The sequence below is a fragment of the Schistocerca serialis genome, chromosome 1 (genome assembly GCF_023864345.2).
Source record: "Schistocerca serialis cubense isolate TAMUIC-IGC-003099 chromosome 1, iqSchSeri2.2, whole genome shotgun sequence".
In the NCBI taxonomy this organism is placed as follows: domain Eukaryota; kingdom Metazoa; phylum Arthropoda; class Insecta; order Orthoptera; family Acrididae; genus Schistocerca; species Schistocerca serialis.
The window spans coordinates 959192807-959219756 of record NC_064638.1 but is presented as its reverse complement, the minus strand read 5'-3'; the positions used below and the strand labels follow the sequence as shown (position 1 = coordinate 959219756).

Genomic DNA, 26950 nt, shown 5'->3' with positions numbered 1-26950 from the left:
TACTGTTTTATCATGTACACTGCTGGCCACCGTAAATGCAACACCAAGAAAGACAAGAGGTAGCACAACAAGATTTATTTTGTAGATAACATGTTGACCAAGTATCAAATGATTACGTTTACAGACGTCTGTGAGATGTGGTTCCTGCCAGAATCAGTAGCCAGAGTAGCCGCCATTGTTGGAGATCACCGCTGCCACACGTCTCAGCATTGAGTCAAAGAGACGATGGATGTGTTCCTGGGGTACAGCAGCCCAAGCAGCTTCCACACGTTGCCTAAGATCATCTGGTGTGGCAGCTGGGGATGTAATCTGGGTCACTCGTTGAGCAACCATGGACCACATGTTTTCTATCGGCGAAAGATCCGGAGAGCGAGCCGGCCAGGGAAGCAATTCAATCTGGTTATTGACGAAGAACCTTTGGACAATGCGTGCCACGTGTGGTCGCGCATTATCCTGTTGAAATATGGCTGTGGCCGAGCCCTGAAGGTAAGGAAGGACAACTGGCTCCAGCACCTCGGATATGTAGCGCCGGCTATTTAAAGTACCGGCAATGCGTACTAGAGGCGTGCGAGAGTAATATCCAATACCGCCCCATACCATAATACCAGGTGCAAGACCAGTGTGGCGGTGCATAATGCAGCTGTCCAGCATCCTCTCTCCACGGTGTCTCCACACTCGAATCCGACCATCGTGGTGCTGCAGACAGAAGCGTGCCTCGTCAGTAAAGACAACGTCATTCCATTCTGCCGTCCACATCCGTCTGTCATCACACCATTGGCGACAGAGACGTCTGTGGTTCTGTGTCAATGGTAGACGAAGCAATGGACGTCTTGCGGACAGACCACTCTGCTGTAAACAGCGTCTAATGGTACGCGCAGACACTGGATGATGCGTTACAGACGCAATGTGCTGTGCTATGGTTCGGGATGTCACTGAGCGATCCGTCACTGCCATGCGCACAATTTGCCTTTCAGCACGTGCAGTGGTGCACCGAGGTGAATGCGATCGACCACGTCGGTCCGTCGTACCCTCCTGCATCCAACGGTCACATATCCGCATTACAGTTGTTTGGTTTCGTCCAACACGACTAGCGATTTCTCTGTATGATAATCCACAATCTCGGTAAGCCACTATCCTTCCTCTGTCGAACTCGGATACTTGATCAAAAGATGTTCGCTGTTGTCTACGAGGCATAACTGATCGTCTTGTGAAACAACCACAAGGTAAACACACGTGCCGAACGTACACTCGTCGAAATCGCCAAGCCTTAAATGGCGCTATGAGGTGGCGCCACAGGCGCGCGTGATGTGCGTCTGCGCTGAAATTCTAATCAGTTGCATATCTCATCGCTGCAAACCCATGGTGTAAATTTTACTTGATTCGGATGCTTCCTTCAGGGTGTTGCATTTACGGTGGCCAGCAGTGTACATAAACTTTTTTTGATAACACTCTTCATAACTAAGACAGAAATATTATGAAAGAGACTGAATAGCCACTAGACTTCATGTTGTTTGACGTCACTAGGGAAGATGTTACATCGCAGCGTCATGAGCTGACTTTCGTTCCAGTCGTCCTGAGAAGACGAAATTCCGAGACTACTGAGTCACCGATTCCCGACGCACACCCAGAATGTGGCGATCACACGAATAAGCCACACATTACCGCAGGCTGACTCACGCACTGGCGATCGCTTATCGCGACGTCTGAGCGTCTGATAAGTATGGGCGTTACCTAACAGGTGCCGCTTTCAGGATAAGAAGGACTGCGCCGACAGGCAGCTGTCAGTAGCCCCGAGGTACTCTACCAGTCACAACACAAGCAGACGACGAAACGCCATCATGAATTGTGCGGCGAGCACCGTGAAATACCTCCTCTTCTTCTTCAACTTCCTTGTTTTTGTAAGTACTGCTGGTAACTGTGTATCGCAGCCTTATTGCACCTCAGTCTGCATGTGTCTCCTGCAAAAGACTATGAATCGCACGGCACAGGGTAACTATAGCAGTAGTATTGAGATTCCTAGCTTATCAAAGTGGATATAACACGAAACGAATGAATGTTTTAGGTCTCCGTTAGTACTGTACTTACTGGCGTACTGCCCGCCCTGCCTCTACACGAGTAGCACCTGTCTAGGGCATAGTATATAGTTCAGGCCCTCTGAGGAGACCGGTTATATAACGGGTTGTAAAACCACAGCCATGTCATATTTGTGTACCATACTGGTATGGCTGTGGAAACCGAGCTACTCCTCTTTATAACTGTTCAGTAGGACTTCATTATCGCAGAGATTCCATACGTATATGCGAATTTTTTTCGGCCAGTTCCTTAATTCGGAACTGACTATGTATCTCCACTTCAGAATTATTTGTAATCGTAGATATTTTTGTGATGGTAGCTGTCGGAGCTGTCCGTTTTCTTGGTTCAGCAGTCGGCTTATCTGTTTGTTAGGACAGCGAATATAGACTCTGTGTTCGTCCAACACTATCCGCCAAACACACCTAAGGCGAACAATGAAGCAGTAGTCTCTTTGCAGGCTATTGACACAGAGGGTGAAAGATTTGTGGAGTTTATGTTGATGACTGCAGTAAAGAATAATCGATTCTGTAACAGCAGAATACTACATTTCACGTTGGCGAAGATTACAGGCAGCTTCTATAAGCTATAGACTTAATAGAGGATACCCTGCACATGATTTTCCAGTGATAGAACAGTTTGCTAACAGTGTATGCCTGTAAATAACGATGTCTCATCAACAATTTAACAAAGATGGTTGTGTGCTATTGTCCTAAAGTTGTTCCACAAGGCACAAGCAGATTCGTCTCTTTTTCTTTTCTAAGATGATTTTCTTTGACGTCAGGACCACAGTTGCCTCGTCTCCATCCTGCCCTCAAGTACGATGCATCAGTTTATTTATGCACTAATGCATTGTTCCAGCCTAAGGGCATTTTCAAGCGCCGCTTTAACCTTTTTTCTTTACAAAAATATGGTTGTTCTGCGTCTGAGACCAAAAGCAGTACGGTTAAATATCCAATGGATTACTTTTTTTTTTCGCCAATGACTCAATGATATGAAAACGACTGCACACTAAGTTAAGGTCTAAGAAATCTACATATTTATGTTAATTGATGATTTTTTAGTTATGAAACGCGAACACATTTTCAAAGCTATGCTAGTTTCAGTGAAATGTGGTCATTTCTAGGAGCAGTTGCACTACTTTCTGCAGGAGTTTATGTGATCGGTACTCTCTATAAGCGAACATACAAAAAAGGTTTCATGCATCGACTGATACAATGACTTCGTTTCTTCAGAAGGTTACGATGTAGATAGTTTTATCCTGAGGCAATCATTCATCAGCTTCATTGCTTTTAACTGGTAATCTAATAGCGATGACTATGTGATACAGACATATATACACCAACAACTAAGAATATCACAAGATAAACATTGTTGGATGAACACAAGGTAAAAATTCATAATCGAGGAAAGTCACCAGTAATTATCAACTATGAGAAACAACGGTGCATTAGAGTGATATGACATACTTTCTCCTTTGTATGGACAGGAACTAGAGGGGTGGCACAAAGACACTGGACTAACATTCGATAGAGTTGCGTTTCGTATCAAAGTCCCAGCTGTGGCGAATGGCATTATGGATTCTTGGACAAGATCTCTGCCTTCGCCACAGTGACTGGAATGCTGTTGTAAACTCTGTCTCACATGCAGTAAGATTTGCTGCAAGCTTACTTCGTAGCTCCCGTGGCAGTTCACTTGGGGGCTCTGTCGTCTGCTAACTGGCTGCTCTGAAGGGAACTGAGAATGTTGTCTGTGGTAGCTCGCTTACTACTTTCCTTGTGAGGTTCGCTGAATACTGCATGCACTGGCCAGTCAGGGATCCTGTTTGGCGTCTGATGTCACAGCAGACAGTGTGGGAACTCTCAGACAATGCCACTTAACCCTTGAGAGAAAACAGAGTGCCACACACCCGCTGGCCGATCTACAATCTTTCTCAAACGATTGTGAAGAAACTACACGTAAAAAATTTGATTCTCGCACATCTTATAGCTTCATTCGTCAAATTCATGATAATTTCCTATCACTTCGTTAATGGTCATGGTAATAGTGGTATTTCGATATTTGGCAAACCACTGCAAGAAATTTTTAAAGTCTGCAGTGAGAAATAGATGTCGCTATGAAATTGCGTTTGGTGGATGTTAGGTCATATGCTGCTGTATATGAAATGTAGTTAACATATTTAAGAATCCTTTAAACTCGGAAGGATATTGATATGTATCATCAATCTGTAGAAAGTGAATCGTATGTGAATTGAAACTGATAAAAGGATTTTATTCCTATATCTCAATTACCTAATAAACATCAATACATTGGTAATTTGTTTACACCTTAATGGGTAGTCGACAGGATTCTGCAAATTTAAATGTTTTCGTATTTCTCAGAAGTAAAATTCTTCAGGCACTTTCAGTTCTCATAATTCATTATTAAAAATTACGCCGTTAAAATTTCAACAGAAGCAGCGATTTATTTTCGCCAGGCTTCTCATTCCCTTTATTTTTCTTCAGAGGAACATTATCAGTGACGAGCTTTTCGTAATATGTAAGTTCCCTTTTTAGCTACCTTAAAATCCCCATCTTTCGTGAAAACACGCCAGAGTTTACAAACACTCATCTCACAAACAATCTAATACAGTTGACGTTGCGACAGAGCCATGAAAGATAAGTGAAAGACTTGTCATGAAAGGCATGATGGAAAGACAAGTTAACAGTTTATGAAAATGTCCATTCTCGGTGTGAATATAAACTGCACTTTCTTCACTTATAACATTTCAAACCAACGGAAATTCTCGTTGCCCAACTATCGATGGCACTTAAATATTACATTATCTCACTGAAAACATCAGTAGTCGCTTGAATATCGCGATGGATATAGAAGTTTCGCACATTAACCTATGATGGAATAGTCTCCTCTTTGCGTACTGGCGTTTTCCAAAATCTTATTTTAAGATCTGAAACCGTTTATGAGATACAAGGAATTTTGTGAATATTTCATTCAGGCTTTCTCGATAGCGGACAAGTTCAGGATGAAGTTCTTTACGTACAAACTATTTTCTCAAGACTGGCGATAGACAGCAATACCATTACAGGTTTGAAGAATAATTCTATATGTTAGCTACATTTCATACACAACAATCTTTTACCTTACATGCACCAAATACAATTTCTCAATGCAAACTCCGAAACTCTCGCATTAATTTACTTAATCCTCAAATACCACAATAACTATGAACATTAACGAAATGATAGGCAGTTTTCATGAAGCTATGAGGTGTGTGAGGATCAAAATTTTTTACTGCGTAGTTTCTTTACAGTCTTTTGAGAAAGACTGCCGTTGGGCTGGCTTGCGCTCCTTACCATTCACGGAGTCATGCCAGCCTGCGAGTTTCTGCGTCAAATTATACACCATGATGAGAGGTTCAGCGTGTGAGGTAGCCATCACACTCACATGCTATCTGGCAGTCAAGCACGCCATCTAGCAATCTTGCAGTGAATCTAGCTCCGTGTGACAGGGGCTTAACGTATCAAGGGACCAAAAATTTCTGACAGTCATGCAGAAATATTTTCACAATCATTAATAATTAACAACATAAACTGTATGTTATTTTGGCATATACAGTTGACTGTACTGTGTGCTTATTCCTCTTGTGACTTAAATTGACATTTGAGCTTCGTTAAATAACGTGGAAATTATGTGTTGCTCCTACATAGCCATTGTTACCAGTATGACAGAGTAGATTCAAGGAAGGGCTGTAGGATTCATTGCGGATTTGTTGGTCAGAACAAGACTATCACAGTTATCACAAAAAAGTTCTTAAATCTTCTAACAAGGGAACCTCCCCATCGCACCCCCTCAGATTTAGTTATAAGTTGGCACAGTGGATAGGCCTTGAAAAACTGAACACAAATCAATCGAGAAAACAGGGAGAAGTTGTGTGGAACTATGAAAAAAATAAGCAAAATATACAAACTGAGTAGTCCATGCGCAAGATAGGCAACATCAAGGAGGATGTAGGCTCAGGAGCGCCGTGGTCCCGTGGTTAGCTTGAGCAGCTGCGGAATTAGAAGTCCTTAGTTCAAATCTTCCCTGGAGTGAAAAGTTTAATTCTTTATTTTCAGACAATTATTATCTGACAAACCCTTATGTTTTCATCACTTTTTTGGGAGTGATTATCACATCCACAAGAAAACCTAAATCGGGCAAGGTAGAAGAATCTTTTTACCCATTCGCCAAGTGTACAAGTTAGGTGGGTCGACGACATATTCCTGTCATGTGACGCACATGCCGTCACCAGTGTCGTATAGAATATACAGACGTGTTTTCCTGTGGAGGAATCGGTTGACCTATGACCTTGCGATCAAATGTTTTCGGTTCCCATTGGAGAGGCGCGTCCTTTCGTCTACTAATCGCACGGGTTTGCGGTGAGGTCGGAAACCACAGATACAACACTTATTACAGTGAACAGAGACGTCAATGAACGAATGGACAGATCATAACTTTGCGAAGATAAAAAAAGTAAACTTTTCTCTCGAGGGAAGACTTGAACCAAGGACCTCTTGTTCCACAGCTCCTCATGCTAACCACGGGACCACGGCGGTCTTGAGCTAACACTGTCCTTGATGTTGCATATCTTGCGCATGGACTACTCAGTTTGTATATTTTTGCTTATTTTTTTCATAGCTCCACACAACTTCTTCCTGTTTTCTCGATTGATTTGTGTTCAGTTTTTCAAGGCCTATCCACTGTGCCAACTTATAACTAAATCTGAGGGGGTTGCGATGGGGAGGTTCCCTTGTAAGAACCGACATTCAGAGTGTGACCTAGGAATATATTTTTACATGCCACACATACACGGTCCAGTAACATCAATATAACCATCGCCTATGTTCGAGGTCAGAGAGCAACAATCAGTCACATACAAAAGGTGGCAGCATCAGCTGTGGAGGATGTAGAAAATGTATAGGAGGGAGGGTGGGGGGACACAGAAACAGTGCAGTTGTTGTGGTGTGGAAACTGTGTGATTTATCTGACGTTCAAATGGGCATGGTTATTGTCTTGGGGCCAACGGTGGAAGCATTTCATGAAAGACTTTTACAAACGGTTCGTGTGCTGTTGTGGTTAAAGTACACCGTATGTGGAGAAACACCGCCATCCAAAACCGGTGCCAACGCAATTGTGGTACTCCACAGGATGTAGATGTCAGGGGTGAATGACGGCTGTAGAGATGCGTACAGGTGAACAGAAGTGCAACTGTTGAGCAACTGACTACCCAGATGAACCAAGGGGGTACGAACAGTGGCTCCTCAATAACCGTTCAGCAAACGTTGCTGCGTATGGGTCTCTTCAGCGAAACATCTGAAAACAAACAAGCCTACAACAATCGAAGGAAGGGTCCAGGCCTGGGATGGTAGCGTTATGGACTGAGGAATCTTCTTGTGGCATTCCCAGGGTGATCTCTTCATTCTGCAAGGCACAGTGGATCAACACGAGTAAGCATGTCCATCTCGACATGCAGTTTGCTTCTCCTCTGCGCGATGGCAATTACCGTCAGGCCAACACCACGTGTTACACAGATCGCAGAGTACGTTCGTGATTCTAAAAGCACCAGTGTGAATTTACCGTACTTCCCTGGCCACGGAACTCTCCGTATTTAAACCTAATCGAGAGTTTGTGGAACCACCTTGAACGGGCTGTTCGCGCCTTGGATCCTCAACCGAGAAACCTAGGACAGCTGTGCACTGCACTGGAATAGACATGGCTCCACGTCCCTGTCGGCACCTTCCAGAACCGCAATGACTCTCTTCCAGCACGCCTCGCAGTGGTCCGTGCTACGAAAGGTGGTTATTCAATCTCTTGACAGGTGGTCACATTAATGTGACTGGACAGCGTATCTCGTGAAACGACGAGGGTAAAATTACGAATACATCTCCTAGATAGATCTGTCGTTCTTCCCCTGCCTGAAGGCGATTTGTATCCGAAGGATGGCTAATGACAGACTACTAGTGCAGTACTTTCTGTACCCTCCTAGACACATATGATGGTGGGTGCTGGACCAAAAATATAAACGAGTGTGTTGCTGGATTCTAATAATTATCGCTGACTTTAAATTCATTGTATTGAAACAGCCACGCAATGATTAATACGGAAACGGCGAGAGTCTTATGACTCGATCGTCACACTTTTCAGACTGCACAGTACCCTTTTCACTACGCAGATAGATTATAGAGGTGTCATAGAGTTGTCTTTGCGCAGTCTTCTTTTGTATCTTCGCTCGCTGTTTGCACTATGTTATACACAACGTCGTGGCAGCCGATCGCAATGTTGGTAAAAGATTCTGAAACTGAACAGAAAACATCTGCTGCACTATTTGTTCGTAGCACGGTCCATCTTTTATAAATGTAGCTTAGTAAAATGTTATATTACATGTCTTATGTGTTGAATATCTCTACTTGCAGCTCTGTGGAATTGCGCTTCTGGTTCCCGGAATCATATCGGTGATCCAGTTTGGAGAGGCAACATACTTTGTCGACGGAAAGTTCAATGTCCCCGCCATCGTCATCACGACGCTGGGTGCAATTGTCCTGATAGTCGGCTTTTTCGGCTGCTGTGGTGCCATCAAGGAGAATAGCTGTATGATGAAAACAGTAAGTAACCAATTATCACAAGACCGTTTAATTCTACGAAAAACAATAACTTAAACATAAATGTTCCTTTACTGACTCGTTACACTAACAGGACTATGCTAGTACACTTCCCTACCATCAGTGACCAAATAGACCTTAAAATGAAGATAAATCCCATACAGCGAAAGTACAAAGAGTTCCAACCCATATTTACTCAGCCAATCTCATATACATAGCGTCAAATAAAGAAATCGGAAATAATCAATAATACCTAGATAGCAGTAACTATTGATATGCTTTGTGGAGGACTTCGGATGTTTGGACTTTCTGGCTTTGAGGGTTTCCTACTGACGAATTAATGTATTAAATGGAACGAAGTCTAGAACAAATGTAACAAAAGCCGTCCTAACAATCAGCTTTTAAAATTATTGGATTTATTGTAGAAAATAAATGTACTGAAAAGAATACATATCTCAGATTCTCTGACCTTTAAATCTTCAGTGGAAATAAAAATGAAATTCGAACACGTATTGTATCAATTAACTTCAGTTACAAACTGTCATCTACTTCTGGTACGGGCGCATATCTGGAAACTGAATGAATTCACTGAAAAATGAACTGCTCGGATGGTGCTATCATTTCGTATCTTAGAGCTCAATTTGCTATAGTCTGATGACCAGATCGTACACAAGCTGCGATTTAAATCGTAATGGTATGAATTATTATTTTATTTTCATTTCAGATTCTCCTTAATCAGCTAGGATTTTAAATAACTTGTTAATTGTTATATATTGTGAGGTACAATGACAGTCTTGCTTATTAGGTCTGTAAATCTTTAAAACGTATTACGCCGTTATGTAGAGAAAATATAACGTATCGAGCGTATTGTAAGATCCGTTGTACACAGACGGGAAGGAAGTTTTTCAGAAACCAGCTAATAAGGAAGTAAGTGGTATGAGGACATTTAAAGTGGAGTAGAAAGTTAACGATTCCAAATCTACTCTTGTGAGCAATTCAACTAGAGATAGCTGGCGTAGCACTCCTGTCAACAACATGAATGAAATAGTTGGGTTTGTCACGTGTTTGGGACGCCATGAGATGCTGCACTGACCGTCGGACGCAGAACGGGCACTGATGAATGGCGTACCAGATATGCTCGAAAGGATTAGGTTCCACACAAGCACGGCACAGTGTTGTCGACGCATTTAATCGTGACCAGCCCTGGTGCTCGAGGCACTCCATCCTCCACGTCGAGCAGGCACTGGGCATCCCCTGTCTGCCTAGTCAAACCTGCGCCGTGGGCATCTCGGCTCTGGTAGTCAGCAGGAAGACAGCACAGAGCAGTCAGGTACTTGCCAGTTCAGAACTGTACAACAAATCTCCATCCAGACTCACACTGCGGGATACAGCTGCCACTGACCCACGTGTGCCGTTGCTCACCATAAGTCACAGGGCACAGAAATTCGTATATGAGCAGGATCACTATCATTGGGCGTGAGAAGCACGGTAAAAGGTCGCCTTGGCTGATGAGACATGGTACACTTTGGTACATGCCTATGGCACGATACAGCTACGTCAGTGACCATATTCTGACGCATTCCCTTGCCAGCAGCGCACCATTCAGGCAGATGGAGAATGTATTTTCTGTGGGAGAAAGCTACACTGAATCAGTTCTACCCGGGACCAATGCAGAAACTTACTGTCTTACTACGTACAACCGTTCGTTCGTCTACAAAACGCTAGTAGCGACAGGTATCTTCGTTACGTCAACGCATCAACGCGACGCTCCCTAGTGTACCAGAACGATTCAAGGAACTGTCCACGGAGATGGCCGTGCTTTTGTGGAACCTAATTCTATTGAGAATACCTGGTACGCCATTCATCACGATTTGCGCGTCGTGTAACCAGCTCCAAACAACCTCCATTTTACTTGTAACACTTGGTTGAAAAACAAGCTAGAGAGAAGAGAGCGTGCACTCAAATGTATTTTTACATAATCTGTGTAGTATTGAGTAGCTTATAATCTATATTCTGCTGACGTGTGGACCATGTTATGTTTCAGTACACGGCTCTCGTAATAATCATCGTACTGATCGAAGTTGCAATCGGTATAACTGCATTTGTGTTCCGTGACGACTTCGATGGTATTGGAACGAAAATAGAGGAGGCAGTCAATAACTACATCCCAGGTGGTGCAGACCAGCCAATCGATGAGCTTCAAAAAACGGTAAGTACTTAAGGCTACAAACCGCCAAATCAATCTTACACCCCCTTGAATCACTTCCTGTACATTTTTTTAAGCTAAGCACAAGCTAAACAGTTTACTTGAAAGCTTTTTGTTTCTATCGGGCTCAGTGATAGTGCTTGAAATTATGTTCGTTGGTTTTTGTGTAGTCTTTGGATGAGAAGAATGGAGTTCATTATGTGTGATGTAGGAGCGACAATCATTGCACAACAGTAGGTTAAGAGATGTGGTGCTGTTTCCTTATCGTCACAGGCACATAGATAGTTGTTTCTTTACCACATTAACTCCTACTTCAGAAGAGTTTGCTTGGATAACCCAACTCCATCAGCCAGCCTGTTTAAAGTTTTCTCCAGACGCTCCAAGTCTCCCGATAGCCAGGTCTGCAGCCATTGCTAGAGAGTCATACACATCGCAAAAAGTTTTGCATCACCTCGGTTCCGAGAGTTCCGGAACATGTACAGAAAATTGGAATAGAGATCAAAATAAACATCATTTCCGAACTTTTTATTGCTCATGAAAACCACACATTGCATGTTGTACCACCATGCAGCGAGACCTCCAGAGATGGTGGTCCAGATTGCTGTGCACACCGGTACCCAGTAGCACGTCCTCTCGCATTGATGCATGCCTGTATTCGTCGTGGCATACTATCCACAAGTTCATCAAGGCACTGTTGGTTCAGATTATCCCACTCCTCACCGGCGATTCGGCGTGGATCCCTCAGAGTGGTTGGTGGGTCATGTCGCCCATAAACAGCCCTTTTCAATCTATACCAGGCATATTAGATAGGTTTACTGTCTGGAGAACATGCTGGCCACTCTAGTCGAGCGATGTCGTTATCCTGAAGGAAGTCATTCGCAAGATGTGCACGATGGGGGCGTGAATTGTCGTCTATGAAGACGAATGCCTCGCCAGTATGCTGCCGATATGGTTGCACTATCGGTCAGAGGTTGGCATTCACGTATTGTACAGCCGTTACGGCGCCTTCCATGACCGCCAGAGGCGTACGTCGGCCCCAGACAATTACACCCAAAAACAGCAGGGAACCTCCACCTTGCTGCACTCGCTGTACAGTGTGTCTAAGGCGTTCAGACAGAACGGGTTGCCTCTAAATATGTTTCCGACGATTGTCTGGATGAAGGCATATGCGACACTCATCGGTGAAGAGGACGTGATGCCAATCGTGAGCGGTCCATTCGGCGTGTTGTTGGGCCCTTCTATACCGCGCTGCATGGTGTCGTGGTTGCAAAGATGGACCTCACCATGGACGTCGGGAGTGAAGTTGCGCATCATGCAACCTATTGCGCACAGTCTGAGCCGTAACACGACGTCCTGTGGCTGCACGAAGAGCATTATTCAACAGGGTGGCATTGCTGTCAGGGTTCCTCCTAGACACAATCCGTAGGTAATGGTCATCCACTGCAGTAGTAGCCTTTGGGCGGCCTGAGCGAGGCATGTCATCGACAGTTCCTATCTCTCTGTATCTCCTCCCTGTCCGAACAACATCGCTTCGGTTCACTCCGAGACGCCTGGACACTTCCCTTGTTGAGAGCCATTCCTGGCACAAAGCAACAGTGCGGACACGATCGAACCGCGGTATTGACCGTTTAGGCATGAACTACAGACAACACGAGCCATGTACCTCCTGGAATGACTGGAACTGATCGGCTGTCGGACTCTCTCCGTCTAATAGGCGCTGCTCATGCATGTTTGTTTACATCTTTGGACTGGTTTAGTGACAGCTCTGAACAGTCAAAAGGACTGTGTTTGTGATACAGTATCTACTGTCAACGTCTATCTTCAGGAGTTCTGGGAACGGGGGTGATGCAAAACTTGTGTTTGTAATTGATTAGTTTACTGCTTTCTATACTATCTTTCAGTTTCTATTTTTCAAGTTAATTTGTCAGAGATAATGACTATTTGAGAAAAATATACGTGGATATGACTTTCAGACAAGATAACCCATGATTTTGATCGTGTGGGCGCATTCCTTATGCTACATGTCTACTCAGTCAATATAGAACATTAAGAACGTAACCGACACATTTACTGTACATTACAGTACGACTAGAATTGCTTAGTGATGTACAGAACGTTATACTGAACTGATTGGTTTCTGAATACAGTTGGAGATAATGAAGCAAGGTTATGTGCTCATCACTGCAGAGCCGAAACAAAGAGGTAATACAAAGACATATGTTGATTTTTTGCTGACATAAAGATTTAAAGAATTACCTCCATAGAAACATTATTGCTCATATTTGTGACATGCAAGACCTCCTGGTTTATCTTTTTTTTCTGCCAAAAACGATAAGTATCAGTAGCATACGTTGAAAAACGCTTGACTACCCGTGCAGAGACATTAAATAAAATACACCAAGAGAATTACTGTACGTTGGGCTTTGATATAATTATATCAGTACTAGCATAATTTGTAGACGACTGTTCAGTGTATGCTCATTTGTCGAATCACAACTTCCTTATAAGGACGATTCAAAGAACACAATATGTTACGTACGTAATTATGCTGTATCTCTTTAGACTTTAATAAGAAGGGTAGATGAAACAGAGTTTAAATTCATGGCACTGTATGGTTGATCCTTGAACATATATTGTGGGAATTTCGACCTTGGTTGTCACTAGATCAAACTGCTGATTTTAGAATATCGATAAGACTACAAGACAGAGGATATAAACCATAAAATCTCTTAGGTCTGTAAGGTATCATGATATAATGACGTAGAATAAGGTTTCAGAAGAAAAGACAATGATTGTGAGTACTAACAGCTGAGGAAACATCGCTGCCTCCTGTGCAGAGCACGAGAGAACCACATTCGGTTTCTTGTTAATTAATACAACAGTTTAGTAACACAACTACAGAACGCTCTAATCTATGCGCCGAATTTCCAGATACATATATCTATGAGAAGGCAATGTGTGTAGCTGAATAGTATATACATTAGCAACATACTTTATTTACATTATCTTAATATAAGCCTGTTATGTATCGTCTACGTAGCGTATACGTAAAAGCTATGTTTCACCGCTAATCGAACGACCGAAACAGTCATAGTCCAAGTTCTTTATGCAATCTCCCTTTACGCATTACGCATCGAATACGTGGGTTTGAGGTAATTTTCTTTTTTGCAATTAAGAGCTCTTCCTATGGGGCAGCCGCAACTGCACAAAACCATTTTGAAAAATGAAGAAACCTCAGGACAGTTGCTTAATCCACAATCTTTTATCGGGTACACGACAGGTTTAGGAACAGATACAGTTCCTTCATCTGGTGCAAACTGCAATACTAAAAAATTCTGTTACACGCTAAAAGAAGGGGACCTCAAGTCTGAAGTATCAGATAAGAAACTATGCGGCTAAAATTTCAAAATTACGGCCACATAGGAGAGAGAGAACAGAATGTTACTTAGAAATAAAATCACTTTATCAACTGAGGTCATCCTCATCCCAATGTTGTTATGGATCCAAAGGTTTCGTGTCAAACGAGTAAAAGATACCTAAAACAATCTGCAAAGGAAACAGAATCACGAGTGGGCACCAAAAGTTACCAAAATAAAGTAACATGTAAGGGGTGGGGGGGGGGGGGGGGGGGAGAGAAATCACATATTGCCAGGAATTACTTATAAAAATTCCTTAACAGCCGTTCCTCCGTGCAGCGCGACCGGGAACACAAACAGAAAAACTATGTAGTAGTAAATACGAGCTGTGAGAACTGAAGCCACAAACGTCGCAAGCTTGGTACGAAACATACATGAGACTGGTGAATTGTTGAAAGTGGAAAGCGGGAGGTAACGGCGGAAAGGAGACAGAACCATCACGACGTTAAGAAAGAGTAAAACGTGTACATTTAACAAAAGCAAGGAAAAATATTACGTTATACGGACACCTTAATCTGCCCGGATAATGTAATAATTACCTAAAATATTTTCGAGACACAGGTCTGTTCGTTCGTTAAATGTATCGAGAGAATGGGAATATCGACTTCTTAAGATTTCAAGTTCTTCCAGAACATTCAGAATCCGACCTTTCTCTGTAGTGTAAGACATTTGTCACTAACCTGCTGCAGCTTATGTCGATTGTCAATAAACTGCATAGTCAGAGCTGACCTGCAATTTGACAGGTCTTTATGTTCTTCAAACATCGTATAAAAATTCCTGCCTGTCTGGCCAATGTATCTGCTCTTACAAGATTGGCTTTTATCGCACTAAATACCATACACTTCGAGGAAGGACACCCGTAAAGGCTTCAGGAAAGATAATTTCTTTTCATCGAACCTTTGGTTTCATGATAAAATTGGGGCGAGGATGACCTCAGATGACTAAGTGATTTTATTTATAAGTAACGTCCTGTTCTCTCTTCTAACATGTTGTAATTCTGAAATATCCCCTCCATCTCGCGTGTACAGAATATTTTTAATGTTGCAGTTTCCACCAGATGATGGAACTGTATCTGTTACGAAACCGGTCGTGTATCCAGTAAAAGACTGTGGGTTAAGCAACTGTCCTGCGGTTTCTCCATTTTTCAAAATTTATTGTCATTCGTCAAATTCCTGATACACAACTGCAATAACAATGATGTGTATGAAGAATGCTGTAACAATGATCCACATACAGTCATGGCACGTGTTTGCACTAGTAAAAAGTATACCTCTATACTACCAACAATACATACATGGTAGCATGGCATACATTTGTATGTCTTTACTGAAATTAAATCTCTCCATTGACCACAAAATCAAGCGTGTCACGTGTAACGCTTCAATTGTTGAGCTCCTTTAGTGCCTGAGTCGTAAACCATATCGTTATCTTGTGTTTCGGTAGATGTGTGCAATTTCATTTTTGGAGTCAGCTCTAACAAATACTGCTTTCCACATGTTTCATATATTTGCGATAGAATTTTATGTGCCATTTCATATCATTTTGTTGTGTGTGTGTGTGTTTGTGTGTGTGTGTGTGTGTAAGGACGTTTAAATTTTCCTAGCTCTCTGAGCGCAGTCCTTTGGCCACGTGTAAGAATACGAGAGAGAACTGCAGCAGAAGTATGAACAACAGTTGTGATTTTGTTTCTGATTTCAGTTTGAGTGTTGCGGAGTGAATGGTCCTGCCGACTACCTCGGCCAACTGCCAGCCACATGCTGCAGTGAAGGCTCGGCTTGTACGGCAAGTTCCCAGTACCTGTTCACCATGGGGTGCAAGCAGAGACTCGAAGAACTCATTTCCGCCCTAAGCGACCTTATCGGCGGCATCGCCATTGGAATCGGTGTGGTGGAGGTAAGAGGCCTTAATCAGAAATTATTCTTTACAGTTGCACTTCTCAAATCACTTTGCTTCAGTCTATTCTGCAACTGTAGCTTGCTAGAGTACGTTCGACGAGAGATGATCCCTCGCAGCTTATCGCGCTCCTGCCAGCTTTCAAGTGCCATACTCAAACAACTGCTGAAGAAAATCATAGTCTTCTTAAGAGCAACGACAATATTGAGGTGTTACCACAGGGATGTTTAGAAAATGGCGTTACGTGACTGCTTGGAGCAGACCTATAAGGCAGGCGTCGACCTGTGTGAGAGAATCGTTGCGAACGTGGCGATGCATCGAAGCGGACGCCACCAGCTCGTTTGATATTGCCACGCTAAGTGGATGCGGTTTTCAGTTTGTGTCCAGAATTTTGATCAATGCTGTTCAACAACGTTGTGTCCTGTGCAAACCATTGTGAAGTGCATAACAGAGGGTACTTTCCATTGTGCCAGTTATTAGGGTTTTTCCCCGTTCCATTCGCGTCTTCTGTGCACGAGAGCTCTTTCTCAAGAATGAGATTTTCACTCTGCAGCGGAGTGTGCGCTGATACGAAACTTCCTGGCAGATTAAAACTGTGTGCCGGACCGCTGCATAGTGAAAATCTCATTCTGGAAACATCCCCCAGGCTGTGGCTAAGCTATGTCTCCGCAATATCCTTTCTTTCAGGAATGCTAGTTCTGCAAGGTTTGCAGGAGAGCTTCTGTGAAGTTTGGAAGGTAGGCGACGAGGTACTGGCAGAATTGAAGTTGTGAGGAAGGGGTGTGAGTCGTGCTTGGGTAGCTCAGATGGCACGATCTGTGACCAAGCTCAGCCACTGCACTGCCGGCACGGTAGCTCAGCGTGTTCGGTCAGAGGGGTAGCTACCTTTTGTAACGAAAAAACGGAGTAAATGGATCAACGAAGAACGTAAATGGGTGTCATCGGATGTCCGCCTCGAACAAATTCAACGAACAATATCGAACAAAATGAGACCAACTAAAAAAAATAAAAGAAAGATCGTAGAGCGCTTGCCCGCTAAAGGCAAAGGTCCCGAGTTCGAGTATCGGTCCGGCACACAGTTTTAATCTGCCAGAAAGTTTCAGAGCTCTTTCTGTTTACACCAAATATCATGCAACAATATGTAGGCCGATCGAATGGGGAACTAGTTACGTGTGAAACTATTTTTAATTATATGTCTTGGGCACGCTGGTAACACATGACTATTGTAACGACCCGGCCTATTCCTGGCCGCTACGGGTCAGGATTGGTGAGACAAATGATGAGTGAAAACGGAAGATCCATGCGGAGGTATCCAATCAAATAGTGGTAATATTGACAGGTATTTGTTCAAGCAGCCTAATGCAGCACTCCAGATATCATGCAACCAAACGCGGGACGATCAAAACGGGGAAAAATTACGTGTGAAACTATCTACAATTATCTGTCTTGGTCATGTACATAATTCAAAAGTATTGTAACAACCCGCTCTGTTCCAGGCCGCTATGCGTCAGGATGGGTGACAGAAATGATTAGTGAGAACATACGGTCCATGCACGGGTGTCAAATAGTCGTAATATTGACGGGTATTTATTCAAGCAGCCTTATTCAGCGCCGTCCGGTGTGACCGAGCGGTTCTAGGCGCTTCTGTCAGGAACCGCGCGGCCGCTACGGTGGCAGGTTCGAATCCTGCCTCGGGCATGGGTGTGTGTGATGTCCTTTGGTTAGTTAGGTTTAAGTAGTTCTAACTTCTAGGGGACTGATGACCTCAGATGTTAAGTCCCATAGTGCTCAGAGCCATTTGATCCTTATTCAGCACTCAGGCTGGCCTCAGGGCCGCACTACACTGAGGTGACAAAAGTCAGTGGATGCCTCCTGATACTATGTTGGACTTCTGTTTGCCCGGCGTGGTGCGGTAATTCATCGTTCTATAGACTCAAAAAGTCATCGTAGTTCCCTTGTAGAAATACTGAACCATACTGCCTCTATAGCCGTCCATAATAGCGAAAGTGTTGCCGGGCAGGATTTTGTGCACAAATAGACCTCTCGATTACGTCCCATAAATGTTCGATAGAATTCATGTCGGGTGATTTGGGCGGTCAGTTCATTCGCTCGAACTTTCCAGACGTTCTACAATATAATGGTGAACAATAGTGGCCTGGTGGCGTCGTTCATCGTCATCCGTCGTTGTTTGGGAACATGAAGTCCATGAAAGGCTGCACATGGTCTCCAAGTAGCCGAACATAACAATTTCCAGTCAGTGATCGGTTCAGTTCGATCAGATGACCCAGCACCTTCCATGTAAACACAGCCCACACCATTAAGGAGTCACTACCAGCTAGCCCATTAGGCTGTTGACAACTTGGGCTAGGGGTTAGTGTGGTCTGCGCCACACTCTAACCCTAGCGTGAACTCATACCCACTGAAATCGGAATTCATCTGATCAGGCCACAATTTTCCATTCGTCTAGGGTCCAGCCGATATGGTCACGAGCCCATGAGAGGCTCTGCAAGCGATGTCGTGCTGTTAGTAAAGACGCTCACATCAGTCGTTTGCTGCCACATCCCACTAATGCCAAATTTCGCCGCAGTGTCCTAGCAGATACGTTCGTCGTACGTCCCACATTGATTTCTGCCGTTATTCCACCCAATGTTTCTTGTGTATTAGCACTGACAACACTAAGTAAACGCCATTGCTGTCGGTGGTTAAGTGAAGGTCATCGGGACTGCATTGTCCGTGATGAGATAGAATGCCTGAAATTGGGTCTTCTCGGACCTCTTGACAATGTAAATCTGTGAATATTGAATTCCGTAATGATTTCCGAAATGAAATATCCCATTCGTTGTGCTCCAGCTATCATTCTGCCATAATCATGCCGAAAACTTTTACACATGAATCATCTGCATACAAATGACAGCACCGCCAATGCACTGCCCTTTTATACTTTGTGTACGCGATACTACCGCCATCTGTATAAGTTTATGTCACAATCCCATGACTTTTGTCAACTCAGTGTATGTGCGTGTAAACGCAACTGATTGCCGAATGCGCTGAGGCCCACGTGGTGCCTGTGACATCCAATATCGTGGATCGCAGCCGGCAGCTACCATGGCGCCGTGCGGGTCACCAGCAGTGAAGAACGAGTGCGACCCACATAGGTCCTCCGGAATTTGGCCAGCTACGTACCACTGCACATACTTGTGCTCCACATGTTGTGCGCTTGTGTGCGATAGGCGACATTAGTCATCTGATGCCGAACAAAAATCCCCCGGTCCCCCATCCAGGTTTCGACCAGGATGGTGGCCGATGACGCCTAGGTGACTAGAACACCGCGAGGTCGCGCCGCCCCCAGAAAGATCTTTGGCAGCATGCAGTCCGTCAACTGAAGTCCCTCAGAGGGTGGAAGGTGGCCGCACACCAGCTCCATCCTTTGGTGAAATTTCCCAAATGCCGCAGCCACCCCACCACAGCTACGACGAACATTGTACGGGAACTTGACGAGTTAAGCAGTCGGACAACCAGTAGATCTTTACCACCAAGGATTTGCCGTAATTTCTTGGAAACTCAAAAACCTGTCAGTCTCCCAGTTCACGGTGCAGAGAGAGTGGCCACACGACTGAATGCTTTGCTCCCCTAACCTCAGTTATATCCTCGTAGCTACACTTCTGATGTAGCCCCAGTGGGGTGGAGGATGAGTGGTTTTTCTTATTGCTTGTCCTGTCAGCTTTTCCTACCTCGCTCTGCACCGAGCCCAGGTTGCTAGGTCTGGTTAAATTGGCAACGTGTGAGATTTTCAGTAACATTCAAGTGCTCTGAGATACAAAATGTTACTTCGCTCTTGGCCACACTGTGTTGCAGTGTTAGTTGTTCTATGTGCTTCGGCCATGATCAGTGTCGCAGACTACGTCTGTCCATAGTGTTTTTATGTAATGTCAACGATACTGTCCAGTGGCTTACTTGAGTAGCACATCAGTCGAGCTGGTCTCTACTACCTGGCCTTCAAAAAAAATTGCAATTCGCTAGACGAACTTTTTGCGGATACAGCAGTATATTCGGTATTTTGGAAATGAAATGGCGAGTCTAGCATCATTACAGTTCAAGTAGACACATTAAAGCTAATTATGGCTTTACGTAACTACTAATTAGCTTTTTATCAGTCGGTCTGTTTATATTGCATGCCGCATTGTTCTGCAGGACGTCCGAATACTGGTGATAGTGAGAGGCGGCTTATTACAGGATAAAAGAAGCTGAAATAATGAGATGCGTTGGTGGATAGACTAGTTGGCAAGCTGGTATCATTACATGTAGCTAGGAAGTATTCTAAAGGTTGTAAATTTAAAATCGGTCTTGATGGAAACTTAAATAATTAAAACATCTAGTTACTTAGTGATTATATCTTAGGACGTAACAAAAAACGGGTTTCAACTAAAGCTAAGTGGCCCACATAGAATATCGTTAATATTAACGTGTGCATTGCCACAGTATTCTTCTTCGGCGAGACAGTAAATGCTGTTAAAAGGAAGAGTATATCGTTGCATCGAAAGAGATGTAGTTGCTTTTATGTCTCGATAGATAAAAAAGTTTTGAGTGTTAATCATACGGGAAAATAAGCTCCTGTTTTCGTTGTATCATTTGAAAAAAAATCTCCTTTCATTACGTTGAGCCATTTATGAATAATGTTAAGTGCTATGAGCACCTGATTCACGCTGTGAACTGGCGGAACTGGGCGCACTGCGTGGGACTCTCTTAACACGTACAAGTCAATATCTCAAGAGCGGAGATAGATATCATTCTGCTCTCAACTTTTAATACAATTTCTATATGTTAGCTGTATTTCATATTGAGGAATGTATGACTTAAAATGCAAGGCCTGCGCAATTCGTTTTTACCACTGGAAACTCTTAAAGGTGCGTGCAATGATTTACCTTGTTTCAAGCACCACAGTAAATACACTCCTGGAAATTGAAATAAGAACACCGTGAATTCATTGCCCCAGGAAGGGGAAACTTTATTGACACATTCCTGGGGTCAGATACATCACATGATCACACTGACAGAACCACAGGCACATAGACACAGGCAACAGAGCATGCACAATGTCGGCACTAGTACAGTGTATATCCACCTTTCGCAGCAATGCAGGCTGCTATTCTCCCATGGAGACGATCGTAGAGATGCTGGATGTAGTCCTGTGGAACGGCTTGCCATGCCATTTCCACCTGGCGCCTCAGTTGGACCAGCGTTCGTGCTGGACGTGCAGACCGCGTGAGACGACGCTTCATCCAGTCCCAAACATGCTCAATGGGGGACAGATCCGGAGATCTTGCTGGCCAGCGTAGTTGACTTACACTTTCTAGAGCACGTTGGGTGGCACGGGATACATGCGGACGTGCATTGTCCTGTTGGAACAGCAAGTTCCCTTGCCGGTCTAGGAATGGTAGAACGATGGGTTTGATGACGGTTTGGATGTACCGTGCACGATTCAGTGTCCCTTCGACGATCACCAGTGGTGTACGGCCAGTGTAGGAGATCGGTCCCCACACCATGATGCCGGGTGTTGGCCCTGTGTGCCTCGGTCGTATGCAGTCCTGATTGTGGCGCTCACCTGCACGGCACCAAACACGCATACGACCATCATTGGCACCAAGGCAGAAGCGACTCTCATCGCTGAAGACGACACGTCTCCATTCGTCCCTCCATTCACGCCTGTCGCGACACCACTGGAGGCGGGCTGCACGATGTTGGGGCGTGAGCGGAAGACGGCCTAACGGTGTGCGGGACCGTAGCCCAGCTTCATGGAGACGGTTGCGAATGGTCCTCGCCGATACCCCAGGAGCAACAGTGTCCCTAATTTGCTGGGAAGTGGCGGTGCGGTCCCCTACGGCACTGCGTAGGATCCTACGGTCTTGGCGTGCATCCGTGCGTCGCTGCGGTCCGGTCCCAGGTCGACGGGCACGTGCACCTTCCGCCGACCACTGGCGACAACATCGATGTACTGTGGAGACCTCAAGCCCCACGTGTTGAGCAATTCGGCGGTACGTCCACCCGGCCTCCCGCATGCCCACTATACGCCCTCGCTCAAAGTCCGTCAACTGCACATACGGTTCACGTCCACGCTGTCGCGGCATGCTACCAGTATTAAAGACTGCGATGGAGCTCCGTATGCCACGGCAAACTGGCTGACACTGACGGCAGCGGTGCACAAATGCTGCGCAGCTAGCGCCATTCGACGGCCAACACCGCGGTTCCTGGTGTGTCCGCTGTGCCGTGCGTGTGATCATTGCTTGTACAGCCCTCTCGCAGTGTCCGGAGCAAGTATGGTGGGTCTGACACACCGGGGTCAATGTGTTCTTTTTTCCATTTCCAGGAGTGTATGACTAACAACAAAATGGAATTCAGTCTTTCATCGAGCGAAGACATCAGACAGTACGGTGTGAAAGAATTAAATTTTTCACCGATTTTTTTTTTTTTCTTCGTGATTGGATGATAAGTATTTCGTAGCGGCTTGCACGCCGACTCAAGTGGTTCGCCCACAATTGGTGTAACCCAATGAGCTGCACACTTAGGACATAGTAAGTGCGTTGTACCGCTTCATGTTGTATTGCTTGAATGTTCGAGTAGTGCCAACGCTTGCTCTGTTCGCAGCAGATCACTCAAATACTTGTAGAATAAACTGTCAGGGATATATTCTCTGTCCGCAGCTCGTGGTCGTGCGGTAGCGTTCTCGCTTTCCGCGCACGAGATCCCGGGTTCGATTCCCGGCGGGGTCAGGGATTTTCTCTGCCTCGTGATGACTGGATGTCATATATATATATAGATTTGGCAAGAGAATATATATATATATATATATATATGTATATATATATATTCTCTCGCCAAATCTACTACGCGGAAATGGCTGATAGACTTGATATATCTATGATTTAAAAGCTCGTCCGCGCAACTTGGTGCAATAACTACTTAACGTGCCTGGCATGAAATCCCCTCCGCTGATGCGGTTTTTAAAATCAGTTATTTATAATAAGTACATTTATAAAATTAGGCGTTTTCAGATTTTCCGTAATAATATATTTCAACGCTAATATTAAATCTTGTTTCAGTAGATAGAATGTCGTAATTAATTTAGATAAATTCACCCATTCAAACGAAGATGTACGTATCAACGATAAAGCATTATTTTATCTGTAATTTATTGACTTCCAGAAAACTTTTCAGCACGTTAACACGAAGCTGATGCTGTTTCTGATGGCGAGTGGCACTGATTTGTTTGCTTCTGCTGTAGAAGGACCGTAACATAATCAGTAAGTTAAATGGAAAATATAAGCTCACCGGACAAAATAGTAGTCACCGTCTCAAAGGAGCACTCTGGTAGATTTGGAGTGCTGCAGGTGAAGAGGAACTTGTATCAGGAGTTCATGTGGCCCTCCACCGCCAACCTAAGTAATGGGAGTGAAGGGATTTATGAACCGAACGGTTGCATGTATTCATTTCAGTAAGATAGGTGGATGTGGAGGCGTGGCTTTTCAGTAGAAAGCAGATATCTTATTTGGATGTGCCCGTGATGATATCGAAATTGATGTTGCCTGATTGGTCGGCCTATGAACGCGGGCTGTGTACAGCGTCAGAGTAGTGGTCGAAAAAATATCCTACCCGACAAGGTCCGGAAATGAGTGTCACACCTTCTCAGTAACAGCCGCTCTCAAAGCTGACAGGAATTTTTGGTGTCAGTGAATGCAGGTCTATCATAACCACTTTCCAAGCGAACATTGCGAAGGGAACTGTATGCGATGTTTATTTGGAGTCGGGTACCTCTCTACAAGCCATTCCTCATGGCAGCATATAAAACTACACGTCTTCAGTGCGCCAAAAAGAAAAAGAGGAGATCAACAGTAGCTGACTAGAGATGGAAGTTGTTGAAGCGTTGTTGTTGAGTAAAGCGTTAAACCCGTACTGTGTAGGCAGGGTAGTTCAGGGTGTAAGTGGCTCTGAAAAGTTATCGTTTCTTTTTTTCTGTACATGACGCTGGTCTGTTCATTCGAGTTATCGTAACTTTCAAACACGATGTTTATTTCATCATTCACAGGGGCCAAGTATTGACTTTTCTTCCACTTCCTCATGGTGAGTATGCTGTGTATATTCCCACCTCCTAAGACGACCACTCCTGTGTCTACACTGGAGAAAACATACGTTGCTTGTTTGATCAACATTTAGGCGCTCTATCAAACCTCGAGAGTCCCGCCAGCACTAGTCATTAATCCCACAGAAAATATCTGAAACTATTGGGAACACTGAGTGACACTTACCAATCAACATTCCCGCAGTTGGTATCTCTGCTGCCAACCTAACCATCATCGGATGGCTTCAGGTGGATATGGTGTACCTGTGAAATGATGCCATTATCATAGCTACATGCAGTGTTCGCGCGACGTTTCCTGGGGATAGCAATTTTGTAAGTGTAGTATACTTATGCGTATAGGGCTGAAACTCAGCTTCACTTAGAACTAAATGGTGAAGCATAATCAATAAAGAAGTGAAGGTTAATGATACTTGTTAAAGCAGTTGAGTCTGTGTACTTCGATTGGAGTCGGGTATGGAATGGACATTTATAAAGGGCACATTTTCCGGAGAATACTATTGATTCTTTTTAGATCTTACTGCTACTGTCTGTTATTAGCATAGACTTCCGGATAAGAGAATGCTCTGCATAAAACACAACTTGTGACGAGATACAGAAAAAGGAATTTTCTTTCACTCGGTGTGGAATGATACTACTCAAGAGCAAACAGTCAAATGGAATGAGACATTGTAATACTGTTTTAATCCACTACGAGCACCAGTTTCTCCTGGACGAAACTGTCAAAAGCATGAATACAGGTACTAATTCCTTAATGATTAAAAATTGCCGCAGACTTGGTGATATGCCTGCTGATCCAGATCTGTTCCTTTATGATGCACACCACTTCACATTTATTATTTTAAAACAAAGCAATATTTGTGAGTCTATGTTCTGTTCTTGTTTAATAGTCTGTGTGAATCTCAACTGAATACGTATATTCAAAGTTAATGAATGTTACAGTGCATTAATTATTTGCTTAAGAGGTCGAACTAAAGGGATTACTAATACGTATCTTCTTAAATGCACACAAACTAGTATCTATTCCGCACTGAAAAGTTGCAAGAAGTAAATGTTTAAGACTATACCGTTAACGTATATCAACAATTATTTTGTATTTATGTTGCAGGTCGCCGTCATTATCTTATCATGCTGCCTGTCGGGATCAATGAAGAATTAGAACGTCCCCTATATCGGAGCCACATTTCGGGGCATGTTAATGTCACCTTGTGCGTTCTGATCGTATCTCTCTACAAACTGTCGAATTTATCTCTATTATTTATTATGTCTTAATTTTGTTATATAAATATTTTTTAAAGAACCAAAAGTGTTTACTTGTTGATGACCGACCTTTCGAGCAAGGTGCAACTCTACATTGCGCTCTTGCAAATCCTTAAGATAATACCTATCCATTACTTTCCTACAGTCTGAAAATGAAGATCTGAAGTGTAACAGAGTCTTGCGGACGATTACGAAAAATTACTACGTTGTGTAATGTTAAGTGTGTTTCTGTGGATGAGAAATCAAACGTCAGGTTAGAATAGATCTCGGCATGGTTACTGTCTGATACTCATGTCTTACTGTCACGTCATAACACAATAAGGAGACGTTCATAATCAAGGATCTAATCACTGACATCTTGTACACACATCCATCCAGTCTGCGGTAATTTTTCTTGTGTCCAAAACTGCGGCTAGCGTTATCGTTACAAATTCCAAAGAAGCATTGCATCAAACTACACAGAAACTATAAGGTACACACTGCTCTACTGTATTTCATGCCAAAGCAAGACAATCTAACGAGCAAAAACAGTGTATCTCCTTATGCGGGAATCGTACGATTTGTATACGAGAACTGTGGGACATAACACTAGGACGTATGGAAATTTGGGTCTGGCTGTTGAGTCGTGCACGAACAGTTAACCTAGTTAAGGCGACCTCTCGCGTGAAGTGGGAAACACAGATTCAAGTCCTGGTCCAGCTCAAATATTCGTATGTTTCTAGTAAATCGTAAAGCCAGCGTACAATCCTATTAGCAGTCTACGAATACATTTCATAATTTAATAATGCTGTCAATGGTCATCGGTGTCTCTTCCTTCGGACACGCGTGCACGTTGGAAAGAACACTGAATCGAACTGTATAGACACAGTCAATACACACACTCTCCTACTGTATAGCATATCTATCAGTCAGTCTGAAAAAAAATGTATATTTCCCGAACGTCGGTTGTCACCTTCACCAGTAGTGAAAATGGGTCCATCATTACTGCAATTACCTCTGCACATAGAAATGTCGTTAGTATTTTCTGTAGCCTTCTTGGGAAGCTATTCAGAACTATGATCATAATAATTTTTAACAGAATAACAGTTTTCCTGAACACTATTGCTTTCTTCATGAAATTGTGCATAACTATTCAAATTTTAAAATTTTTTGCAAACAGCTCTACAACTATAGCATATCTATCACGAACTATGAAAAGAAAAATGTATATTTATCGAATGTTGGGTGGCAACGTCATATGACTTCAACCGTGGCAGTTACGTGGTATTGTAAATGACATATTGACAACGCGATGCAAGTGCTGTGGATGCCTGCGTCACCGTGTGCAGTTGAAATC

At 43.7% G+C, this 26950-nt stretch overlaps 1 protein-coding gene across 1 annotated transcript; it reads left to right on the top strand.

Annotated features, from left to right (window-relative positions):
- Positions 1–1785: 1785 nt before the first annotated feature.
- LOC126458599 (23 kDa integral membrane protein-like) lies at positions 1786–25591 on the top strand. The gene is made up of 5 exons (XM_050095756.1): positions 1786–1898; positions 8523–8711; positions 10753–10917; positions 16029–16223; positions 25463–25591. Exons 1-5 carry the CDS (start codon positions 1839–1841, stop codon positions 25511–25513), a joined length of 660 nt encoding a protein of 219 aa, XP_049951713.1. The 5' UTR covers positions 1786–1838; the 3' UTR covers positions 25514–25591.
- The last annotated feature ends 1359 nt before the right edge of the window (positions 25592–26950 follow it).